This window comes from Ipomoea triloba, chromosome 14 (genome assembly GCF_003576645.1).
Source record: "Ipomoea triloba cultivar NCNSP0323 chromosome 14, ASM357664v1".
In the NCBI taxonomy this organism is placed as follows: domain Eukaryota; kingdom Viridiplantae; phylum Streptophyta; class Magnoliopsida; order Solanales; family Convolvulaceae; genus Ipomoea; species Ipomoea triloba.
Window position 1 is genome coordinate 21,654,532 of NC_044929.1, and position 23,674 is coordinate 21,678,205.

General features: G+C 35.6%; 4 protein-coding genes across 5 annotated transcripts; 2 read left to right on the forward strand and 2 right to left on the reverse strand.

Moving 5' to 3' along the window:
• Positions 1-3,648: 3,648 nt before the first annotated feature.
• Positions 3,649-4,757, reverse strand: LOC116003841 (auxin-induced in root cultures protein 12). Its single transcript, XM_031243780.1, has one exon. It carries the CDS (start codon positions 4,622-4,624, stop codon positions 3,866-3,868), a length of 759 nt encoding a protein of 252 aa, XP_031099640.1. The 5' UTR covers positions 4,625-4,757; the 3' UTR covers positions 3,649-3,865.
• A 4,389-nt stretch (positions 4,758-9,146) lies between these two features.
• LOC116003799 (60S ribosomal protein L32-1-like) lies at positions 9,147-10,959 on the forward strand. The gene is made up of 4 exons (XM_031243737.1): positions 9,147-9,214; positions 9,737-9,830; positions 10,352-10,533; positions 10,631-10,959. The coding sequence occupies exons 2-4, from the start codon at positions 9,741-9,743 to the stop codon at positions 10,758-10,760; spliced, it is 402 nt and encodes a 133-aa protein (XP_031099597.1). The 5' UTR covers positions 9,147-9,214; positions 9,737-9,740; the 3' UTR covers positions 10,761-10,959.
• Positions 10,960-11,759: 800 nt separating this feature from the next.
• On the forward strand, positions 11,760-14,917 carry LOC116003800 (E3 ubiquitin-protein ligase CHIP-like). 2 transcript variants are annotated; one of them, XM_031243738.1, is made up of 8 exons: positions 11,763-12,166; positions 12,259-12,326; positions 12,420-12,483; positions 13,296-13,367; positions 13,826-13,959; positions 14,068-14,221; positions 14,307-14,417; positions 14,509-14,917. In XM_031243738.1, exons 1-8 carry the CDS (start codon positions 12,050-12,052, stop codon positions 14,632-14,634), a joined length of 846 nt encoding a protein of 281 aa, XP_031099598.1. In that variant the 5' UTR covers positions 11,763-12,049; the 3' UTR covers positions 14,635-14,917. The 2 variants fall into 2 exon arrangements, with proteins under 2 accessions (XP_031099599.1, XP_031099598.1); XM_031243739.1 differs by lacking the exon at positions 13,296-13,367 and having other exon boundaries at positions 11,760-12,166.
• Positions 14,918-16,255: 1,338 nt separating this feature from the next.
• LOC116003566 (U-box domain-containing protein 9-like) lies at positions 16,256-19,061 on the reverse strand. Its single transcript, XM_031243462.1, has 2 exons — positions 18,618-19,061; positions 16,256-18,332 (listed from the first exon to the last, which is right to left on the reverse strand). Exons 1-2 carry the CDS (start codon positions 18,849-18,851, stop codon positions 17,256-17,258), a joined length of 1,311 nt encoding a protein of 436 aa, XP_031099322.1. The 5' UTR covers positions 18,852-19,061; the 3' UTR covers positions 16,256-17,255.
• Between the last annotated feature and the right edge of the window lie 4,613 nt (positions 19,062-23,674).

The following is a 23,674-nucleotide window of genomic DNA, read 5'->3' on the forward strand; positions in this document are numbered from 1 at the left end:
TAAGCTCCGCGTCAACCGCCTCTTTTTCTGTATATTTCTTTTCCAAATAATCCACTAAAAATTCTTAATGCATTATTGTATTCTATATTCTAATTCAGGAGTTGAATAATTATCACAAGTCATAATAGAGTCATTGTTACGTATCAAATGGGTCTTTTTTTTTTTTATTTTTTAAATTTTGGTTATAAGTGTCTGGCGTCGATAGAGTTGGTCGAATTCAACCTGCTCGATTTGAGACGTGATGCTGCGGCTTACCGTGGAGAAATGTAGTTAAATGTTTAATGTCCACATACTTATCACCAATTAGTTTTAAGTAGGATATGACAACCAGATAACCAAAGATCCCGGTGACACACTAAGAAGTAGAAAGTAAGTATAGTGGAGCTGGGATCCAACAACAAATTCTCAATACCTTTTATGTTCCTCTTTTAGTGACGGAAAAACGTGCAACTACTACATGAGAGTGTGCACTTGATAAATTTTGCTCTACCTATGCAATTGTACGTAACCCTCAAAAAAGATATAAACCACATTAAGAAGATCATAAGCGTTGTTCTCAAAAAAAAAAAAAAGAAGATCATAAGCACGATGACTTAATCGAGAGGGTATTAGTAAGAATACCTTGTATTTTAATTTAATTTTGCGTACGTAACTTGAACCAAATTCGAACTAATATAATAGTATTAGAGATACAATACTACACACAACTATTTGTATGAGAGAAATTTCATAACATCTATTAATTTTTTTATATATAAAGTTAAGCTAATTATAGTCGTACGTTTTTTTTAAACTATCGTCGTTTTAAAATTTTAGTATTTGAGTTCAAAATCAATCAAATTGCATTTGATGGTTAACTATTGAAAATATATCATTTTAGTTATTGGGTAGCACGTTTTCAATAGCCAGAGATCAAATTTGATCGTTTTTCAACTCTAAAATAGGAGAGAGAGATAGAGAGTAATAGTTGAGAGATTAAAACAAGAATTACCCCTATAATTTTTTTTCCTAGAAACTCAATACCTTGTGATTAGGTTTAGTTGACTTAAAATAGACCGACTACCAAACCCTATATGAGATATAAACTCTTTGCAACTCGTTGCTTATTTATAATATTGAAATTATATATTTTATATGTAAAAAAATTTATCTTACTTCATTTAAACCGTGACAATAATATAATATACTATAAAAAAAATTCTATTTTTGTCACTTAATTATATCGTTATCACTTTTCATCCTTCAGGTGTTCACAAAGTGACTTTTATCGTCTTTTAATTGTTCATGAAATAATTTTTAACCCTACTCTAATAGAACTCAATGATAAAAGAAACTACTTCACAAATAATTGAGGGACAAAAATTTAGTAGTATTAAAAAAAAAATTACTATTTTCTTATAATTTAATAAAGAAAAAGGTAATTATAGTAACTACCTCCGAGTAGGGTACATAGTTTAGAGAGTTCTAGTACCAGGAGCCCACAATCGACCGCCTTTACTAGTAGATGGACCAGGTCCGATATTTCATCGGTCCGCCTGATGTAGGCAGTCTGATTGTGGTGCCTGACTAGGTACGACACGCATAGGCGGCGAAGTAAGATTCACCGAGAAAAATGTAAAATACAACTTTATATAAATCCTAATATATTATAATCCACAACGTTATAAAAAATTTCCCATTTACTATTTGCACTTGATAGATGTCATAATGATGCTAGGATGATCAAACACATTATGGGGACCTTTAATGGGGTACCTTTTTTTTTTTTTTTTTTCAAACTTTTGCCTTTTGGGTTTGTTAGCTCATTACAGCAATCACTCCCCTCCCAGTTGGTTTCTATGCATTTCCAATTTTCCATCTTTTGTGGACCACTTCATTTATTTATTTTGCCTAAAATATTAGACCTTTTCTTTCACCCGTTGTTGCTAATGTACATTTATGCGCACAAAAGAACTTTATCACTATTTATTGATCTCTTTAAGGCTATCTCAAACAGTCATTTTTGTTGAGTTTTTAGAATAGTAAAATATGATGAGTAGATTTTTTAACAAATGTGAAGAGTTTTTTTTTTTCTTTCTTTTTTTTTTTTTTCTTTTTTTGGTTCTTTCCTCCAGTAAATTTTGGGATTTTGACAGGTAAGGGTGGAGCCCACTGTGAGAAGAGAACTACGCCTCACAAGCCTAGGCTAGCGTGTAAATATGTTTTTTTTTTCAGTTTTATATTTTGTTTTATTTTTTCCTTTTTTTTTTCTCACCCATATTTTCTCTTTCCTAATCACATCTACAAAAACTCCTCAAAAAACCACACCGAAATCTTCACTACTGAGGAGGCCTAATGCTTCCTCATATTTCTAGTAGTATTTGAATCTCACCCGGTCGGTGAAAACAAGACTAAATATTGATTAGACGATCACTTGAACTACCTCGGTGGGGCATTGGATGACAAGGGAAACTTGCAGCTAATACTTGAGGGTGTGAACTGGAACTCCGTTCTTGCGTAATAGCCTTAAAACTATACTATAAAGATCCAAAGCTCGACTGAAAAGATGTTGACAAAATTACAAAAATCAAATTTATAACCTTTTAATAGGGGAATTATGTTACACCCGCTCAGTCATCCCTTTCGGAGCAATATTATATCTTTTTGCCGGTGTTCACCAACTCACTAAATTATCCCAAACTTAGCTTGTGAAATAAATATGATGATAGATGATAGATCATATATGTGGGGTTCAAAATTCAAATCCAGCCGTGTATACATTAATTTTACGTACCACCTTTTTTGTTAATACATTATATTGTCGCAGTACCATAGTGCACTTATATCTGCTGGTCTAGTTTTCTTGACCACACTGCTCTCCAGCTTGCACAAAAATTTATTGATTCCCAACTGCTCCTTATATGTTTGAACGAGATTTACCACCATTTTATAATATATCACTACATTAATTATTTTCTTGACTTGCAGTATTCTTGGTTAAAGCTTGATCGATCGAGTTTAAAAATTTAGACTCAAATTTAATTTAATAATTTTTAAAAATTTAGACTCAAATTTAATTTAATAATTTTATACAACGCAAACTCGGTTTGGTTAGTTTTAATTGCGTTCAAGCTAAGTACAAATAGTAACTATATATATGGGTGCATCCAATGTGCGTGGTTAATGGGCATTTCGATGAGTTATGAGTCAAATTTTTTTTAACTGATGAATGGCTCAACTCGTGTACAAACCTAAATAGAATCGAGTTAATTATTCAATTTTAAGATTCAATATATTTGATACTTAACTTTATCAAAAGGCGTTGATTTAATTAAGTACGATTTTGGTTATTTAAAGGAATTGGCCCCTTGAGGATTAGTTGAAACTTGATTCGATTAGATCAGTTTCACCAAAATGCGAATATCAATACACTATGTGCGCATATATACAAAAATAAATAGGATGTTTTAGTCCCTAAAAGCTAAATTTAGCACCAAACTTGGTACCCCACTAGGACTAAAAAAAAAAAGACAAGTTTTCAAAAATCAGGTCCAATTTTGAAGTCGAAGACTAAAGCAAAGAAAAACAAGTTAGATTAAGACCGAAACTTGAATAGGATCATATCATTTTCGTGATATAATTAAAATGATGTTGATGGAAGAATGAAGATGTAAAATGAGGCGAATGAAGTATTATTTGAATTTAATTAGTATACTAGACATGGCTGACAAATCTTGTATACACGTACAACAAGTTAGAACCTCAACTCCATTACAAGATTCCGATCACAGCACCGTGAATGTTCTAAAATTTTCTTTATCTAAAAAATAAAAAAGTTTTGATCTTGAAAATTTATTATAATAACACGGCAGAATTAGCGTCTAAATCAAAGCACTAATCCAAGAATTCCAACAACTGTAAAGAATATTGCGGGTAGATTCGTGTTACTTTTCCAGTTTCTGGAAGCGCCGCCAGCGTCTTTTCCGGCGGTCTGCCCGGATGCAGGGGAGATCGCCGTGTTTTTGCCGTCACCGCCGCCGGGGGCGGCGGCGGCGGTCGGAGAAGGAGCGTCGGAGATGGTGTTTCCGGCCGTGAGCTGCAATGAGGCTTTAGCGTCGAGATTTTCCTGAAGCATTTGATGCTTCTGCGGGATTCCGTCCTTGACGGACGCGCCGACCTGCCAAACATGGTTCACCGTCGCCATTTTTTCCGGCAGCTCCACGGTGGCGAAAATTCTCATTTTCCCGTCCGCCGCCGCCTCCGCGCGGGAGTCCAGCACCGTCAGAGAGAGCTTCTGCGGAGTTATGGCGCCGTAGGAGGTGAGATTGTACGTTTTCACGGCGACTTTCCCCTGTGCGTCCTTGAAGGCGATGAAGGCCTGCGTGCCGATCATGCCGGCGCCGGTGGGGTTAATCCCCCAGGCGATCCACCCGTCGGCGGCGGCCGGCGCCGCCACGAAGGCGACGGAGAGCGTGGATTTCGTCTCGTTATATGTCCAGTGGAGAAACGCTTTGAGCGTCGGGAGATCGGAGCAGGTGTCGTAGTGAGCCTTCGTCGAAAACGTCTGCGACGTGCACTGTAGCGCCGCCGCCGGCGACATTAGCAACGCTCCTAGGACGAGGAGGAGGAGAGAGAAATATGACATTTTTTTAATTTCGCTACCCGTGGGCCGTGGCGGGCGGCTGAGAACGGCCGTGTAAGTGGCTGTGCCGAATAATGCCAGGTGGCTGAAAACGGGCCGTGTAGGTGGCGGTGTAGACAATATGATGGTGGAGTTGTTGGCGTGGAGGTTTGATTTTATAGGGGAAATGGAGGAGTGATGTTTTGGATTATGTGTGGGTAGTTGCATGGGGGTATGTGTGAAGCAACGTGATTTAGGTAGCCAATTGGAAGCTTCCAAGTGGACATCAATACATACATATATAGACAAACTCCCAACAATATGAAGTTAAAACTAGCTTACTCCTAAAATATTTTGTAATAATTAATAATCCCATTTGCTTCAATTCACTCATGAAAGTGGGTTAAATCAAAGTAAATATAATAGTTTGCTAAAGTAGCGATGGAATAGGTGAAACATGATTATTATAAAGAAGATCATAAATTTACTAATTGGAGAAGATCATAAATTTAGTTTAACTAATACCCTCGCATTTTCGATCTAGCTAGCTAATTCGATCATGAATTAACATGCCTTATACTCGTCGCATGTGTAAATTTACCATACAAATGAATTAATTTAAGAATATATATTTTTTTACCGTAACAACCCGTGTGTATATATATATTACATTAGTGGTTCATATACTAAGAAGGTGAACTATTATAAATAAATATAGATATATAATAATACTTATATTAAATATAAATATTAATAATAGTTTAATTTTCATTATTCTCGAAAACATCAATGTTATTTTCTATTTATAGTAATCAGTACTCTTACTCTACAAAATTATCTAATTTATCCTACTATCTATATTATATGATGCTTAGAATTTCATAAACAAATATTTTAGTATTTGAGATTCCCATTGTAATTAGCTAGGTTGCATACTTGCATGTGTAGGTGTCTTCTAAAATACTCATGGAGTATGTTTAAACTATATATATAATTTATGCCACCATACTTTGTATAATTGGTTCATCACCCGACTTAAAGATCATGACAGGAAGCAGTAGTGTGGGTATGATAGAAAGTTTAAATTGGATCCCTCATGTGTACATAAAATTTATAATTGAACTGGGGAACTAATTGCGTTACTCACAATTTACTTTCGTAGTTCAGTAAAGATAGAATTACTACCTGATTTTTTTTTTTTTAAAACGTAACCTATATAATTCATTAAAATTACGGAGTAGTAAATAAAGAATAAAATATAATTATGTATCAAACCATGTCGGTTTAAGTGTATATTGTTAATGCTCACTCTCATTATTATATTGATCACATGACTCGTTACCCAAATTAATTAAGCTGTGTAAATACTTGTGAATCTAAATCATATTATATTGCTATTCATTATTCTCACATGTGATACTCTAGTCAACTTTTTGTCTAACATAATTCTTTTATGGTAAAGAGGGAAACTGCATACACTCCTTAAATATGTGTACATTATGTAAAATTCGCTCATGTATAATAACCACAAACCACACATGTCTAATGTAACTTTATTATAATTATTATTTTTTGTGTAACGAGACAAATTCACAGTCACTATTTAAATGTGTATATTAGATAAACTCTACTCTAATGTAATAATCGCAACTCACACATGTATAACGTAACAAATTTTTTTGTGACGCGAGAAACCCGCAACCACTATCCAAGATAGTGCACTAAGTAAACCAAACTCATGTGTAATAGTATGCAAACGAAGAATGTCTTAGATAATTTTATAGCATGCAAATTAAATATTTATGTTTTTATATTGTAAAAAGATCAAATTGGAATATGAATAGAAAGAAACGGTGGACTAAGCACAAGTGAAGCAACCCACTTAACTTTAGGAGAGTCAAATAAATCTGCAATGGGGACAAACCAAAGTTAGACCAAATGGTAGCAAAGTCAATTCCAAAGAAGAAAAAGAAGTAGAGAATGGAAGAAGCTTTCATATTCTTCTTTCTCAACTACCAGCCTTCACACCCAATTAAGAAACTTCATGGTTTTCACCTATTCTCTCATAAATTGCCATTTTCATTTGTGTGTAGTTAACCAATTACTCATCAAACTTTCTTGTATAACCTATTAGCAACATTTAGGCAATGGCCTAATAGATCAGACTAGGTTCGAGTCTATTATCTTACTTTATAAAATTTAGATAAAAAAAGTGTTGGGCTGCGACTTAATTAGAGAGTCGAGTCCAGTATTCTGCTATCGGACAATGGCGTTGATTGCTACTAACTATAACTACGTAGTGGTAAGCGTTTGATCCTACAATTGATATCAGAGCACAGTTGAGACTAACTTTTGACCTAGTGCTTTAATATCTTTTTAATAAAGAGATGTTATCTGATCCATTTCTACTATCATGTTACACACTTTAGGCATGATAGCTTTTAATAGAAAACCCCATTAGTAGTTGCATGCTAGAAAAAGGACCATATATTAAGGAGCTTGTCTTAATATAACATGATGACCAACATGCTTTTGGCATTTTGAATCGTGCATCCTTAGCTATATAAAATGTCATTAGCCTTGATGGTTCTTCTCACACTCTTTTCACCACAATTCTATTATATTATATTAACTATTAAGTTTCGTTGTATATTTGTATTCTCAATTTATTCATAAAGAAATATAAAATTCTTTGTGAATAATGACTGCAAGTTTATTTAGTGCACACCATCAGATAATAGTTATGTCTTTTCTTTGTCACCAAAAAAAAAAAAGTTCTTTGTGCTCAAATCTTACTCACCAACGAATTATCAAAATTTATTAGTAAATTAATTAAATGATGCCTAAAGATTTTTCTGTTGATGAAATTGATTTTTCTTGTAGTGTTTCGGACTTCACATTGTGATGCATATATATGATATATCTATCAATCTTGCAACTTAAATATCGAATTTTGATTTAATTATGCATCACACATTATACTAACTAGTTAACAATTATAAAAGACAAGCACTATCAAACAATGATTATATTTGATCATGTAAACAAGACATGTATACCAACCACTTAACATAATATTGATAACATACATCCTTTCGGTTAGCCCGTCACGCATGATTTTCCTAGTGCAATTTACTTCTCATGTGCAGTTTACGGGTTATTACACATAGATTTATTTCGTGTGTATTCTCAAGTAGTGACTGTGAGTTCCCTCAGTCACCCAATAGATAGTGATATATAGATAATAGGGTGTGTATTATTGAGTAGTGACTGTGAGTTCACTCAGTCACCCAGTAGATAGTGATATATAGATAATAGTGCATTTGAATTCAAAAAAGATGAATTTAATTTTGTGTGAATTGAATGAACACAATGTACTAGGTGGTGAGATGTTAGGTAAATGCGTTAAATAAACAATAACTCGTTAGGTAATGGGTTGCTGGTGTTAATGTACTACAAGTAATATAGTAATAGGCAGACTGACCAACGCAGTATTAATTCTTGGAGTTGTACTATACACTTTTTTTTTTACCACTTATTAGTAATCCCTAGACTAGAAGTCACACCACACCATTACCTGCACCATAGACTATAGTGAATGAGTATTTAATGAGATGAGTATAGTACTATATTGATCCAACATAGGTTGCATTCAACACACCTTAAAAGTTTGAACGCTAACCTTAAGGGCTGCTCACTGCTTCTGTTTTTGGAGACATGTGGCAGAGATAAATCGTAAAATTTGACTTTGTTGGCCCTCAAATGCTTGTATATTAGTGTTCACAATAAAGTTAAATCCATACTTTATTTTTTTCCTTAGTCATTGATTTTACGTGTTGGATCTCAGTGTTGCACTATACTTATTTCCCAATGAATCACCCATCCTATGATTGTTGTAAGTACAAAGTTCTTTGCCTATTTAATTGTCATATCTTACTTAAAACCAATTGGTGATAAGTAGATAGACATTAACCATTTAAACACATCTTTTTATGGTAAGTTATAGCGCCACATCTCGAATCGAGCAGGGGTTAAACTCGGCCAACTCGACTGATGCCCAACAGTACATCAAGTTCATATTTAGTCATAGTCTTTTAAAATTGTCACATTTAATCCCATATTTTTCATTTTTAACCCTTCGTTTGCATATTATGAAGTCACCACTAAGTGTAATGGCAATATTGTACTTTGTCGGTTAGGGTCATAAGGTAGAATTTACTCTGTGTACACTATTAACTGCGAGTCCTCTATACCTACAAAAATATTGTAATTTTTATCTCTCTCAAGCCTCTCTCCCATCAACTTTATTGGCTTCAGTCTCAGCCCTCTTCTACATTGTGGGCCTCCCCCTTCCGGCCCATTCTCAAATAAGGCCCACGCTTATACTACCAAAATTCAGTTTATTTGAACAAATGGGCTCTTTTATTCTGAATTAATTACGGAATCCATAAGCAAGGCCCAAAATATTTCTTAACCTAAGGCCCACGGCCCATGTTAATTCTCAACAGTTGAAAGAAGGTCGTTATGGAGGAACTAAACCCTAGCAGCTCATCTTCTTTTATTCTCCTCAGCTCTCTCGCTTCAACTCGGCACTCTCCGCGGCGTCGCAACCAGGTACGAATTCTCCCTATCTCTCGTTTGAATCTTCATCAATTTGTACTTCAACATATGTAGCTGTAGCTAATGCTAGCATGAATTCATAGCATTGTTTGTTTGTCTGGCGATTCTGGTTTGTTTTCACTGAATACTGTATGGCGATTATGATCTATATGCTTCGTAGTCGAACTGTTTGCTATAAGGAGTTTTTAGCTACGTTTTCTTCATGTGTTGTATATTTGTGTTTGATTTAGTATAGAATGGTTACTGTAGCTCTGTCCTGTTGTAGAAATGTGGAATTTATCATTGATTTGGGGTTTATGACCACCTTAATTATACTGGACTTGAAGAGAACATCAGTGGCTCTTCAGAGCTTTCTGATTTCAGTTTTTTTCACTTGATATGGAATTGATAAGAACATTTGATTGTGGTATTGAAGTTTTCTTGTTTCAGTATATGTACAGTGTTTGGTTTTATGGTGGTTTTTTTTTTTTTTATTGTTGTACAGAGTTGGTTATCTTTTTCTTTTTTGCAATTTAGAACAATGGCGGTTCCATTGCTTGACAAGAAGATTGTGAAGAAGCGGGTCAAGAAGTTTAAGAGGCCGCAGAGTGACCGCTACATCTCTGTTAAGGTAGATTTCAATTGATTTCTATTTGGTTCTCTTTTTGTGGCTACTTTGTAAAGCATTGCTTAGTCCAACCCTGCCCCAATATGCATGAAAAGTTCCATGATTTTTAGGTCCGTGTACAGTGTTTTGTGGAGTTTGTTTCTGGGTTAAGATTGTCTAATGTTTCCTAAATTTTAATCTCTTCTCGAATTATTCCAATTAGCTGCTTGTTGAATGCTTCATTCTACTTTTAGTCTGTTTGCTGTGTTGATTGTATATCTGTTTGATTCATTTGACTAACCGTGTTTTTAATAATCACCATGATTTTATTATATTCCATGCTTTTGTAATGTCCACTGCAATGGCTACTTTCTCAATTGCTCATTCTTACTATTCCATCTAGCGTGCTATAGGCAATGATATTAACTCTTTCATATTGTTGAATCAAAGGATGCTCAAGGCTAGGAATTAATTGAGAATTGGTTTGAGAATAAAGTCCTTGTATGTTTCTTACCTCTTGGGGATTAACATAGTTATTGTTTTAGGAAAACTGGCGCAGGCCGAAGGGTATTGATTCTCGTGTTAGGAGAAAGTTCAAAGGATGCACTTTGATGCCAAATATTGGTTATGGCTCAGACAAGAAGACCCGCCATTATCTTCCAAATGGTTTCAAGAAGTTCGTTGTGCATAATGTGCAAGAGTTGGAACTGTTGATGATGCACAACAGGTTTGTAGAGTCTTCTTTAGTTTGTTGCAAAAACATCCGAGTTTAATCCTCATTGTCTCCTCAAATGTTTCTTACCTATTCCTTTATATGTTTCTAGGACTTACTGTGCCGAGATTGCACACAACGTTTCAACCAAGAAAAGAAAAGAGATTGTTGAGCGCGCATCTCAGCTGGATGTTGTTGTCACCAACAAATTGGCCAGGTTGCGCAGCCAGGAAGACGAGTAGGGTTGATTTTGCTGTAGCGATTTGAACAACAAACTATGTCAGGAAGTTTTGCTCCTATTTTCTAGTGTTTTGTTGGACCTCTTGATTGGCTTTACTTACTATTATGACTAGTTTGGTTTCATTTCACATTCACTATCTCTATATATTTGGAATGAACTTTGCATTTTGATTGATCCAAAGTGAGTATAGAGTGGCTTCATATATATGTTATTTTACATCTTTATGGGGCGATTAATATAGTAACTATAGTAACTATTAATATAGTAACTATAAAGCTACGTAGTATTTTTTGATTTATGGGTTATTACACAGTAGTGGGGTTTATTCGGTACAAAGTAATGGTGAGTTTCTCTCGTTATAAAAAATAATGGTGAGTTTCTCTCGTTATAAAAAATAAATTATTTCTTAGCAATTGTCAATCCAACTTATAGGTTATTTACTATACTACTCTTATGTTATGTTCAACAACTACCTTATCAGTTGTGATCAGATTACGTCTATGGAGTCTTTATTTTTAATCATTCAACTAAAACATGCATTAAAAATATTTGGTGAAGTTTCTGGGAAGATGATGTTGGAGAGACGTTTCTCTTTTCTTTTCTTATGTAATAAAAATTCATCCTTTATAACCAAACGAAATTATGAAAATTTAAACAGCATTCCCAATACAGAATTTTGATCTGATTTTTACATTTGATCTGATTTTTAGAAAGCAAGCTTATGTAGAGGAGAGAGAGTGATGAGAAATTATTTGGGTGCATTGCACGTTAGAATATTATGAATTACATTTATTAATTTAAAATGACAAGAATTTGTGTGAGATCATCTCGACTCATTTAAAAATTATATGATCACATTAATAGTCAAGAAATAAAAAGTAATACTCCGACGTATTAACTCTACAAAAAGTTTCCTCAAAAAAAAAAAAAAAAAAAAAAAACTCTACAAAAAGATGGCGAAAGAAAAGTGTTTGAGAATATAAAATTAAATCATGGCAGTCTGGTCAAGCCACGTCATCCCTTTCGTCTCCTCTCTTTCTCCCATTTCATTATCGGCAAGGCCAAGAATCAAATCTGGAAGCCTCGGGAGAGAACCGCATCGCCCGTCCCCGCCCGCAACACATTTTCAAGTTTTTCAAAAATTTTCAAAGCCCATAAACCGTTTGCGTTTTTTCCTCAATAAGTTTTTCCATCATTTCTTCGCCTCAGAACTTCTCTATCTGTGCATTCAGAGATACATAGATAGATAGATAGATAGATAGAAGGGGTTACGCGGCTTCCGGATTGAGAATGGCACCCACGGTGGCTGTCACGGCAGTGGTCAAACAGGCGGAGCAGCTCAGGCAAGACGGCAACAATTACTTCCAGAAGAACCGATTTGGGGCCGCCATTGATGCCTATACCGAGGTATCATTACCTCCAATCTGCGTTTTTTCCTTTGGAGTACTTTTAGGAGCCCTTATTTGATCAAGTTTTTTGGTTTTCCTCGGGAATTTTAGGCGATTACCTTGTGCCCTAATGTTCCTGTGTATTGGACTAATCGTGCTTTGTGCCATCTCAAACGGAAGTTAGTATGAATTTCAAAGCTCTTTTCTTTCTTTTTTTCTTTGGTTGTAAATTGTAATTGTGGATTATTATCGTCATGCTTGCTTTTGTGTAGAGATTGGACAAGATTGGAAGAGGATTGTAGGAGAGCAATTCAGCTAGACTGTAATTCTGTTAAGGTTTGTTTGCTTAGTTAGTTTCTGTCAATCTTTTATCTATTTTGCTGTACTGTAATAAAGAACAAATTATGCTCTTTCTACAATTTCCCTCCTCCCCGTTATTTACTTGCAAAGCTCCCATTTTTTGTGGGGTTTAATGTATTATTTGCCATCAAGATGAAGGAATTTACTTATGAGTTGTGACTGGCTGACTGCTATTGATATTTAAAGCTTTTCTTGCATTTGGTCCGAGGATGAGGAAATAGAGAAATGATGCTTTTGGGAGAAAGAGTGATTCTTAGTTTGCCATAGAAGAGTCTTAGCATGCAGTAGTTCTGATCCATTACACAAGATTTATTTATTTGTTTTGAAAAAAAAATAAATTAATTAGGTTTGCTTTGTTCGTACATAATCAGTTGAGGAAATGGATATGACAGAAGAAAAGAGATTAGAGCATATTCAAGCTGACAGATTTAGGAGTCAGGACCAAGCATTCAATGGCCATCTTCCAATGTTGATGCTCTAGACTTCCCATAGCTTATTTTCCATTTTCAGAAGGATGTGAACTGAAACTTTTATAGTGGATAGTTAGGTACATATTAATGCTTAATGGCAAAAGTGGATAGTATTGTCATTTTCAAAGTGAGTTCTTAACAAAAGAGAAAAAGTGCCCCATTAATGTCTACTTATTTATATCATCTATGTTACTAATAATTTGGACTATTTTGATTACGCATATCTTTGAGTTCAATTTTACATGTTCCTGTTACTTGTTTTACTGAAAAATAATATTTCTTCTGATTTAATAAAAAAGGGTGCTTGTGAAATTACAGGCCCATTACATGCTAGGTCTTGCATTGCTAAAGAAGCAAGCGTATTCTGAAGGAGTCAGAGAATTGGAAAAAGTATTGCCTGTGCTCCCTTGCCTTCACTGAATAATGAATTGGAAAAAGTATTGCATTTCCATACACAATATCTACTAACCTACCATACAGGCACCTACGTTGACTTTCCGAATCTAAAATTTCATTGATTCATATTGGAACCAATATACCAAAGATAATGTTGTCAGATGTTATGCTTTTATCAACTGATAGAATGTCTACTAAATAGATCCTATATGTTGTGTTCATTCACTTAGAATAGAAGAACTTGAGAAATCCACTTAGGGTTCAGGTGCAAAAATTAGCTTTTAATTTGGTCATGCTGTTATGGCCTTTTAGCAGATAAAAAATGTGAAGAAATACTTGAGAACCTCCCTCTTGGCTAATTAGTGTAGAAAAAAATTATGATAGTGGATGTTTCTTTTTACTTAATTGACTCCTTAAGCAACATCTTTCATATGCATCTAACTTTGTTTTAGGCATTGGATCTTGGAAGAGGTGCTAATCCTAAGAGTTACATGGTAGAGGAGATCTGGCAAGAGCTTGCAAAAGCCAAATATTTGGAGTGGGAACATGAATCTAACAAGCGCACTTCTGAACTCTATAAATTGAAGTAATTCCTTTCGTATTCTTAATCTCAGTTGTAAACGCTTTACTCCCTTTTGTTTTGTCTGACAATAAGTTAGTTGTTTCTATATCTGTTTCGTCTTATGTGCCTCAGAGAATCCTGTGAGACAGCTCTTAAGGAGAAACATTTACTTAATATCTCACAGATGGAAGGTTTTTTAGATGAAAAGGAAGACATTTTTTCAAAACAACTTGAAGCTTTGAATGAAGTGTTCAGGAAAGCTGTAGCAGATGATACCCCAATTGATGTGAGTATCTTATTAGCGATTTCTCACTCATTAGCAAATACAGAGTATGCTGTATTTGTTTGGCACTCATTCCAAGGTTTTACAGGTGCCTGATTACTTGTGTTGTAAGATCACGCTCGACATTTTTCGTGATCCTGTCATTACTCCCAGTGGGGTTACATATGAGAGGGCAGTCATCCTTGAACATTTGGAGAAGGTAATTATTCCTGGTTGGTTTGAAGTCTCTTTATATAGTTGTATAATGTATTTTGTATAATATATCTCTCGTTAACTTTTCAACGAGCTAGGTAGGCAAGTTTGACCCAGTTACAGGAAAAGCACTCTATCCATCTCAGTTGGTACCGAATTTTGCTATTAAAGAAGCGGTGCAAGCATATTTGGATAAGCATGGCTGGGCTTACCGGATGGATTAAACTTCTACGAGGTACAAGTTGATAATGGATGTTGCAGTTTCTCAGGTGTCTGTGCTCGTCGTTAGGTCTCTAGAACGCCTTTCATCTAAATACCAATCCGGTGGTATCATTGATCATAGTTCACACATTATGTCATTCATACAGATGTATAGTCCCTACGCTTTCGCTCTTAGGTCTTCATCAAACTGTACAGTTATGACATTTTTGTACACTTTTACAGCAACCCTGAGCTTGTAGCATGTGATGAAGAACGAGTTTGCAATTGTTTGTCTGTCTTTTCCGATACACTTTTCTAGTCTCTTATAGTGATCTCTGAACTCTTTGAGCTCCTAGGATTCAACCATTCTAACTTCCCCTATCTTGGGGGTTTGCCCGTATAGGATGCATGCTATGTAGCTAGAAAGTCGCATTTCACAAGTAGCGTTGTTTCATTTAGAGGAACACATATACATGTTAGCAGGCTAGATTGGATCAAAGAGAATGTAATCTTCGGTTTATGAATGCCTATCTGTAGGCATTGAAGCCAAGACCATAGTTTCACCCTAAAACCTAGCTTAGTACTTAGGTCAAGACCCTAGTTCCACCACAAAAGCACCAGACTTTCCCATTCCGGAAGGGTTCTGGAGTCAATGTGGGGTCGTATCATTATCTTTCAAAGTCCGAACTCTATGTTTAGTCATTTTATTAGGGCTTGAGAGGGTAACTAACTGATGTTGATTGAAGGCCAGATGGCTTCATGCCCCATGCAATTTGAACTTTGATAGACAGACAGATAATGGAAGCCAGGCGGCACCACAGCTTAGCTGCATTTCTGTCGCCAAGTGAAAAGCCTCGGTATATTATCACTTATGCCTTCAATAGCTTGTAGTTGTTCCCTACAACATCTCGGGACACCATAGTGGAGATCAGGCCTGCCCTGTCTGGTTCATGTAGCAGCCTCAAGGTTGCTACAACACATGGTAGACCCTCTGGCATTTATGGGAACTTAGTTTCTGCTAAAAATAGTGGTTAAATCAGATAGGAAATCTTCATGGACAGTAATTTCTTGGTAGAGACTGTACAATCATTGCCCATTCTTTCAACTTTGAAGAAGAAGACAAGCTAACAAATTTGAATTTATAAAGTTTGGGCAACTTTTTCCAACTGGGACTCTCTCTTTTGTTTCTTTTCTACTTTTACTGTACAATAAAATGTAGTACTATATATAATATATTAGGGTTACTCTACATTATGGATTGGCACTGACTATATACTATGTGGAAAATGTGTTCCTACCAAGCTTTCTGCACGGTATCTACGTTTATCAGGATGAAACTAATCTAGTCGAATTTCAATTAGATTTATCGGGAGCAACTCTCCAGGGGTGTTTCTACATGTGTGGCCCCACCAGTGGGTGTTGCTGCATGTGTGGCCCTACTATACTAGGTTAATAATTGCTATATAGATACTATACTACTAAACTCATTTCTCACATGGCCTAATTCTTCAAAGCTGTGGTTTCATTAAGATCACAATTTCTTATTAAATTTTCATTTATATGAAATTAAATTTAAAAGGGTGATCTAAGAAATATTCTTATGTACCAATTGCATGTGCATTTCCAACCTTTAAGCTCTGCTTGTTACATGGAACCAAACAAACAAAAGCTTCATACATAAATTCTAGGATTCATATTTCCTCTTTACAACACACTGCTGATATGACCATGAGTCACTTGATTGTCCACCACTTGATTAGTACAATGATGATAAGAAAAAGCAGATATCCCACTAGAAATCAAGTGTGATTGCTCCAATAGGTAGGATGGATGGGGTAGGGGTGGGGGTGGTGTCTTGCCAGATATTTTTGTATCAGCGTATAACACTCGATATCTCTGCTATGTGAGACTGATCTGAGTTTGGTCCGGATCGTATCTGTAGAGCGAGTTTGACTCTTACTCGGTAAAACGACTGATCTGAAGCACTTTTGACTCTTACTCCGTAAAAAGACTGATCTGAAGCACTTTTGACATATACACACATATACAAGAATCGATCCTCTGGCTTTGCAGTTGTGGTCTAGCCAGATGTTTGAATGATAGATACATTCTAACCTGACATGGCTCACATTGGAAGGACCACACTAGTAGGAATCAGAGCACCATCCTACTTGCTGGCTGTTATTCTAACCCCATTCATTCATCCCTGGACCTGATATAGATAGTGGCAATGATGTTTTGACTCTTCTAATGCCCAAACAAAGGTCACCCACACAGTAGCCAGCAAAGAAGTTGGAAGGATTCGTCGCCCTGAGAGCCGTGTGGCCCTCAACACTGCAACTGCACTAAACAAAACGGAGATATTTGCAGTAATAATAAATTTCACAATGGAATCACACTCTTTGGAAAACCGGGAACATGCTGCTTTATTTCAACTTCCAAGTAGACGAAGAAGCAATTTCAAATTCAAACAGTTGCTTCTCAAGCTTATAGAGAAACGAATGAACTGATGATATGATATTGGTTGCGGGATGTTATTTATAAAACCTCGACTAGATGGAATATACAGAGCGAAGATTGCAGAGAGCCTCAAAAGGCGAAGAATGTACAGATTGTGTGTGCTGATTGTGCTCCATCTGCTTCATCATGCAGTGTGGATGAAACCGACTCCCCTGTTGAGTCTATCAAGAACCCCGCTAGCCTTCCTCTTGGCTCGTGAAGTGCCATTTTGAGCGAGCTGGGAGATTGTCCCGTAGCTACTCTCCTCGTCCTTGATCTCCTTCAACCTGGTGCGATCAGCAGAACAGATTGCATACAGGATAACGATGCAGTTCTCCTTGTTACGGGCACAAGATGTCTCCCTGATTAGACTAAGCAGGGATGGGACTGCCCTGAGCTCTCCCATTTCCTCGATTGCTCTATGGTTGCTAGACAGCATAGCGAGGATGGCTAGTAGTTCATCAACGTGAACTTTGTTCATAATCTTTTCGACCAGGACTCTAACCGCCCCATCTCTGATAGCTCTCGCCTTGTTTTCGTGGAGAACACAGAGAATGAAAATGGCTGAAGCAACATCTTTCATCGCCAAAGAATGCCCTTCTTCTAAGAGGTCAATAAGAGGCTTCAGGGCACCCGATTTCCCAATAAGCGCCTTATTGGAGTCTAGAGCTGATAGCGTGAAGATGGCAGCAGCTGCATTGCTCCTCGTCTCAATCACCCCCGACCTCAACGAATCAATCAGAACAGGAATCACCCTCGGGGTCTCTGCAACGAGCTTCTTGTTACTGTCATGGATCGAGAGGTTCAAGATCGTCGTGATTATATCCTCTTGGAGATCAGGGTGCACATCACTCCAATTCTCGCCTCGAGACAAAGGGGACAGCAACTTCGGTATGGCTCCCATCGACTCCCCAAACAACGCCCTGAACGATGGCATTCTCTTCGTCAACAACCGCAGCTCTCTCGCTGCACTCCTCTGCACACACAAACTCGAAGACATCTTCTCGAGCAACACGAGGAAATGGTCGCGATCAGCGTCTGTAACGCCATCCTCGTGAACAGGATCAGGCAGCCATATCCCATTAGCCTTGCACCACTTTGATATCATTCCCCTAATCAAGTGATTAGGTGTAAGAATAGTATGTGAGAGCATCTGTTGTGTCTGTGGGCATATCCTATTCCCAGAATTTAACCATTTCTGAATGAATTGTCTGTCATAAGTCTGCAAAATTTGAACCACATACATAAAACCACAACACAATGAAATAAACCCACAAAAATCACACAATTGCAATGTTTTAACTAACAAAAACTTTTTTTTAGTTACAAACAGATACTCTATTGTGATAGAGTCAGTAGTATTAAAAAAAAAAAAAAAAAAAAACCTACAAAACTTTCAAGAAACATATGTGGTCTTAAATCATGAAAGAATCATCAAATTGAAATAGCAGATTAATAAAAAGAAGTTAGGATTATGATCCTTTGAAGGGGAAAAGAAAGAAGTGACCTGGCCAGAAGCAATAACGACGGGGTCCTTCATGAGTTCGCCGGAAAGTGGGCACCGGAACTCCGCCGGAAAATGGTGGAGGCCTCTTAAGGCGCATAGGGCTTGCTGGGCTCTATCAATGACCTCCGCATTGACGTCATCCTCGCTCACTATTGCCTTCACCGCCCTCTGCAACTCCTCCTTCAACTCCTTCGCCGCCGGCGCCGGCGCCGGATCACCTCCTTCTGTCTTCATTAAAACTCTCCAAAATCCAATCTTTATAAACCCCCCTCCCTCCCTATTAACAAATTCAAAATGGGTTTTCTTCTTCCATTACAATTCTCCCACAAAGCTTTCTACTTCCATTGTTATCTTCCATCTCTCTCTCTCTCTCTCTCTCTGTACGTATTTCCTGACTGGCACTCGCTCACATGCCAGCGACCTCTTTAGCGTTTTAGTGTAAGTTCAGTGTGGCGTAAGATTTCATAAATACGGAGTAAAGCCCTTTCATTTTCTTTTCTTTATTTTTTTTCCGGAGTTTTAGATAAAGATTTTATATTCACAAGATTTTCACTTTACTCAAAAATTTAAATTATGAAAATTTTGAGTCATTAACGCATTCATAATGTGCAGATTATGGAGATTGAATGACAACGCATTGATTGTGGATTGTACGTGTTAGGCATAGATTTTTGTAATGTGTTGTTTCTCGTCTGTATCTGAAAATATACCAACATTTTTAGTCCCTCAATTATTACCGTGGTATAGATTTAATCATTTAGTTATTTGTTATGCATGTCATTTAGTTATTATCAAATTAGTGATGAATTTGGTTATTATCACCATTACGATAATATAACTTATGGATTAAATTTACACTTCAAATAATTGAAGGAATAAATATATATTTTGGTCACAAGCCAAAACTATCATTTTTTTTTTAATAACAACTATTATTATCATATTAAGAGAATGAATATGATTATAAAAATAGCACTTCTATAATCCTATTTTTGTCTCCCAATAGATAAATAGATAATAAAATTATTTTTATTCATTGGTTATTGTAAATTTGTAGAGTCGTCATAACAGACTTAGTCCGCTAGGCTAGCCTGTCTCATCCCGTTAAAGAAGCTAAACAGACTTTAAATTTTATGGCCCGTATTTGACTGTCAGTCTGCCTAGTATATATACATTATTAATATTAGTGTATATATATATATATACAACATTTTATATAATTATTATATACGTAGTATAAATTTATTTATTTATATTAGAAATTATTCGTAATTAGTACATTGTATAAATTATTTGTTATTGGTTAATAGATTAACAAAATATGTATTTGATTACTACGTATTTATTATGACTTATTACTTTTTTTGAGTACTACTGACTCTATTACAATGTTATTATGACTTATTACTTAAATTAGTTATTGTTGTATTTAACAAATTACAAATGTATTAATATTTGTTTAAATTATCCAATTTATTTTAGTATACACTCATTAACTTTTTCATATTAAATTTATTTAAATTTAAAATTTTTCAAATTTGGCAGGTCCTTGCCGGCTTGTGGGCCAACCTCATTTAGGCCCGTATGTTGGCTGACTTTCTAACCCGCCCCCGCCATATGGCGGACCCCACCTTGCCGCCCTTCTCAAAAGCTTTATAAATTTGTCAACCCCATCTAGCATTAAAATATAAATTTATTTATTAATCAAATAGTACAATGTAATAAGATGAAATTAGGAGAGAAATATCGCATTATCTTTATAATAATATTAAATCATAAAATATAAGGAAAATGCATCAAAAGTGCCTTGAAATGGTTGGCCAAGTGGGTGGAGATGACTAGCGACTTAGCGTATTTGATCCTCTTGACCTAGCCTATTGCATTCTTTATGCGACTAATCTCTCATATATAGCTTGTGATTATCTCTTCTATGTAATTTGTGAGTTATTACATAATAACAGAATTTACCCAATATATTTCTCTTGTCACCTAAAAAATTTCATCAACAATGGGAAGTAAAATGATTTTTGTAATAATAAAAAGAAAAAATTGGACGGATTCATATGGATTATGGAGTAAGAAGTAATTAAGAATAGAAGCTTCCGTTATTAATGATTTATTATTATCCTATAATTACAATAATCAAATTAATGACGTTCGGCGTATACGCCAGACAGCTGGCGTCCACGCGGAAGCGTGTTGGCGTTGGACTGATTAGTCAGCACATTACTGCACTCTTAAACATTGCTCTCACCTGTTTTATTTTTATTTTTTATTTTTTCTGTCACAATAATGATAGATACTCTAATTAAAATGGATCCAAATTAAGGTATTAAAATGTAAGGTTTAAACTATAAGTTATCGACTTTGATTTTTTTCTTTTTTTTTTTTTTCTTTTTTTCGATTTGTTTTGATTATTTTGATGGTTAGAAATTCAATAGACAGTTAAATATAGAGATGTGAGGTAATCAATTATGGGTTTTGAAGTTTGTTTTAAAAATGTAGGTTATTTTATTTTTTTTTAGTAAAAAACTGATGATTGGTTGATTCCTCTCCCTCGCCCACCTAATAGTTAGTTGAGCTTTTTAAGAAGGATATGATAGGGGTCTCAAGTATGTACCAGCGGTGACTAGTTTGTCATTCACTTTCTAGGGCTTGGTCCTTCTATTCACTTTCAATAAATAATTAATCCTAATTCAAGAGTAAATGTTTGACTCTAATTTAAGTATTGTTCCTTAATTCTTGAAAAACACACTATGACATCTCATCATGTTAAAAAATTATTGTTCATGAACAACAACTTCACATTTTAATTTTGCCATAATAGATGGTGACATCCTACCACATTAAAAAGGTTATGTTCATAGGACATCAATCACACATTTTCCTTCTTTTTTTAAAAAAAATATTTATTTTGGGTGCAATAGACACTCTAATCAAGATGGCAACTTTCTTGGTTAAGTTTGAACCAGTCAACTATAGACAATATACTATGATTTACCTCTTTGTGGTCCTTTACTGAATAGAGTCACAAGATGAGGTTTATCGAGTATATGCCTTCATGTAATGGCTACGAGTTTCCCTCATCACTCCAAAAAAACCGACGAGGCCTAACTTCATCATAAAACGTAATTCAAAAGTGAAGGTTTAACTTTAATGTGAACATCGCTCTCTATTTTATGAATAAGTCGATGTGAAATTGTATCACGCTATCAAAGTTATTGTTAGTGAAGGTTTGATTTCTGTAGATAGTAGGTAGGTAGGCATGTGTTGTGCAGAGGGGACAGAGCATGCACCCATGATTCATGAGCCTTGCACACATGCATGTTGACTCAGATGACTTGTCACCTCACCAAATTAATCACAAACCATGTCATATTACATGTTTGGAGGATGGATACGCAGTTCTAGAGTACGTAAACATGTTAATCACAAACCATGTCACAAACCAACTTGTGAAGACTTGTTGAGATAGGGTTGAATATACAATATTGGCAATGAAATAAATTCTTGTACCGAATGGAGGACTACTCAGGTGAACGGTTTGAGGTGCGAATCTTTGATTTCTAGCCTAATAAAATGTGACCAATCCTGACATTAGATAATATTGGGGTTTTGTTTAACATGTGAATCTCATAACCAATCTGCACCCTTTATCTATATTAGTGGACGATGCATGTCATCTATAACAAGACAGTTCATCATGTTTTGCACAATGCACACTGCGTTTTGTGTTGCCTTTTTCATTGCACCATGTTCTGGGATGTTGGATGATGCAACATCAATTCACACACACATATGTAGCCTTAATCTGCAAACTTGTGAAGGATTACACCACACTCGTATCCGGTCCTCCAAGCATGTCTAGGAGCTATAGCAGTGCAATAGTGTAGTAGTTGCAGTGCAATCTTTAACAAATTCGCAATTCATAGGTTAAGATTGGTGTATTCATTGCACAAAGAGTCAATATCACCTCCACTGAGGTTCAAACCTACCCCTTCCATATGGGAGTGCAACCGGATGCCACTAAATTACAAAGTCTTGGCATTTTAAGTGTATTCATAAGAATTATTATTCTCGTATCTTGATTTTATCATAAAATGAGAATGGAAGGAATTTCAGCCTTAATGGGCCTTTCTTCCATAGCGATATATCAACGTGGGCCTTTTTGCTTTTAGCCTATCACACGAGTAGCAATGATTGTTTTAATGGGCTACAAACCTATCCATGATGTTTAGCCCACTACTTTTTGTGGGCCAAAAAACATGATAGTGGGGGCAAAGCCCAATTGGATCTTCTTTGGTAATAAATATGAGAGGCAAATTGGTAAAAGAACATAGCAACAATGTGAAAGAGAAATCTTTGTAACTATATGCCCATACATATGAATTTGAACTTTCCATCCCGTAATTTATAAATATATAAAATTTATGCATTGATACAAAACTAAATATTACATACAAAAGCCAAGGACCTTGTGGTCCAGTGGCATCAAACCCTTCCCTTTATACGGGAGGTGGTGAGTTCAATAGGTTGAAAAAGTAGTTATGAACAGATACTGCATTGTAATAGAGTCAGCAGTATTCAAAAAATCATTGTTGGACTTTTTTTACAACCCAAAAGTGGTAAAAGAAATGCACTTTTATTAATCAGTCTAGCATTCTAATCAACTTTTTGACCACTTTGAGGATTTCAATAATTGTCGTCGATATTTCTGATCAGCCCATCAAAGTTAGAGAAACACTAATCACTATCAAAAGTGTTCGAAATTTTGGTAGAGGCAGTGATTTCACAAGTTTCCGTCTACTAAGATTTGGTTAGTATTTCTAACTATCTAAATTTGTGGTAAAAAAGATAGACAAACACCATAATTTGTACCCAATTTTGATATTGGACAGTACTAGTGAATTTTCAAGAATGAATTGCATTGTAAGTAACTTGAATCAAAGCTTCTTAATCAAATCAAATACGTGAAATAGGAATGATGTGATAAAATTCATTTACTTCAAAATATTAATATGAAAGTAGTATTTTAAAAAAATTAAAACAAAATTTGA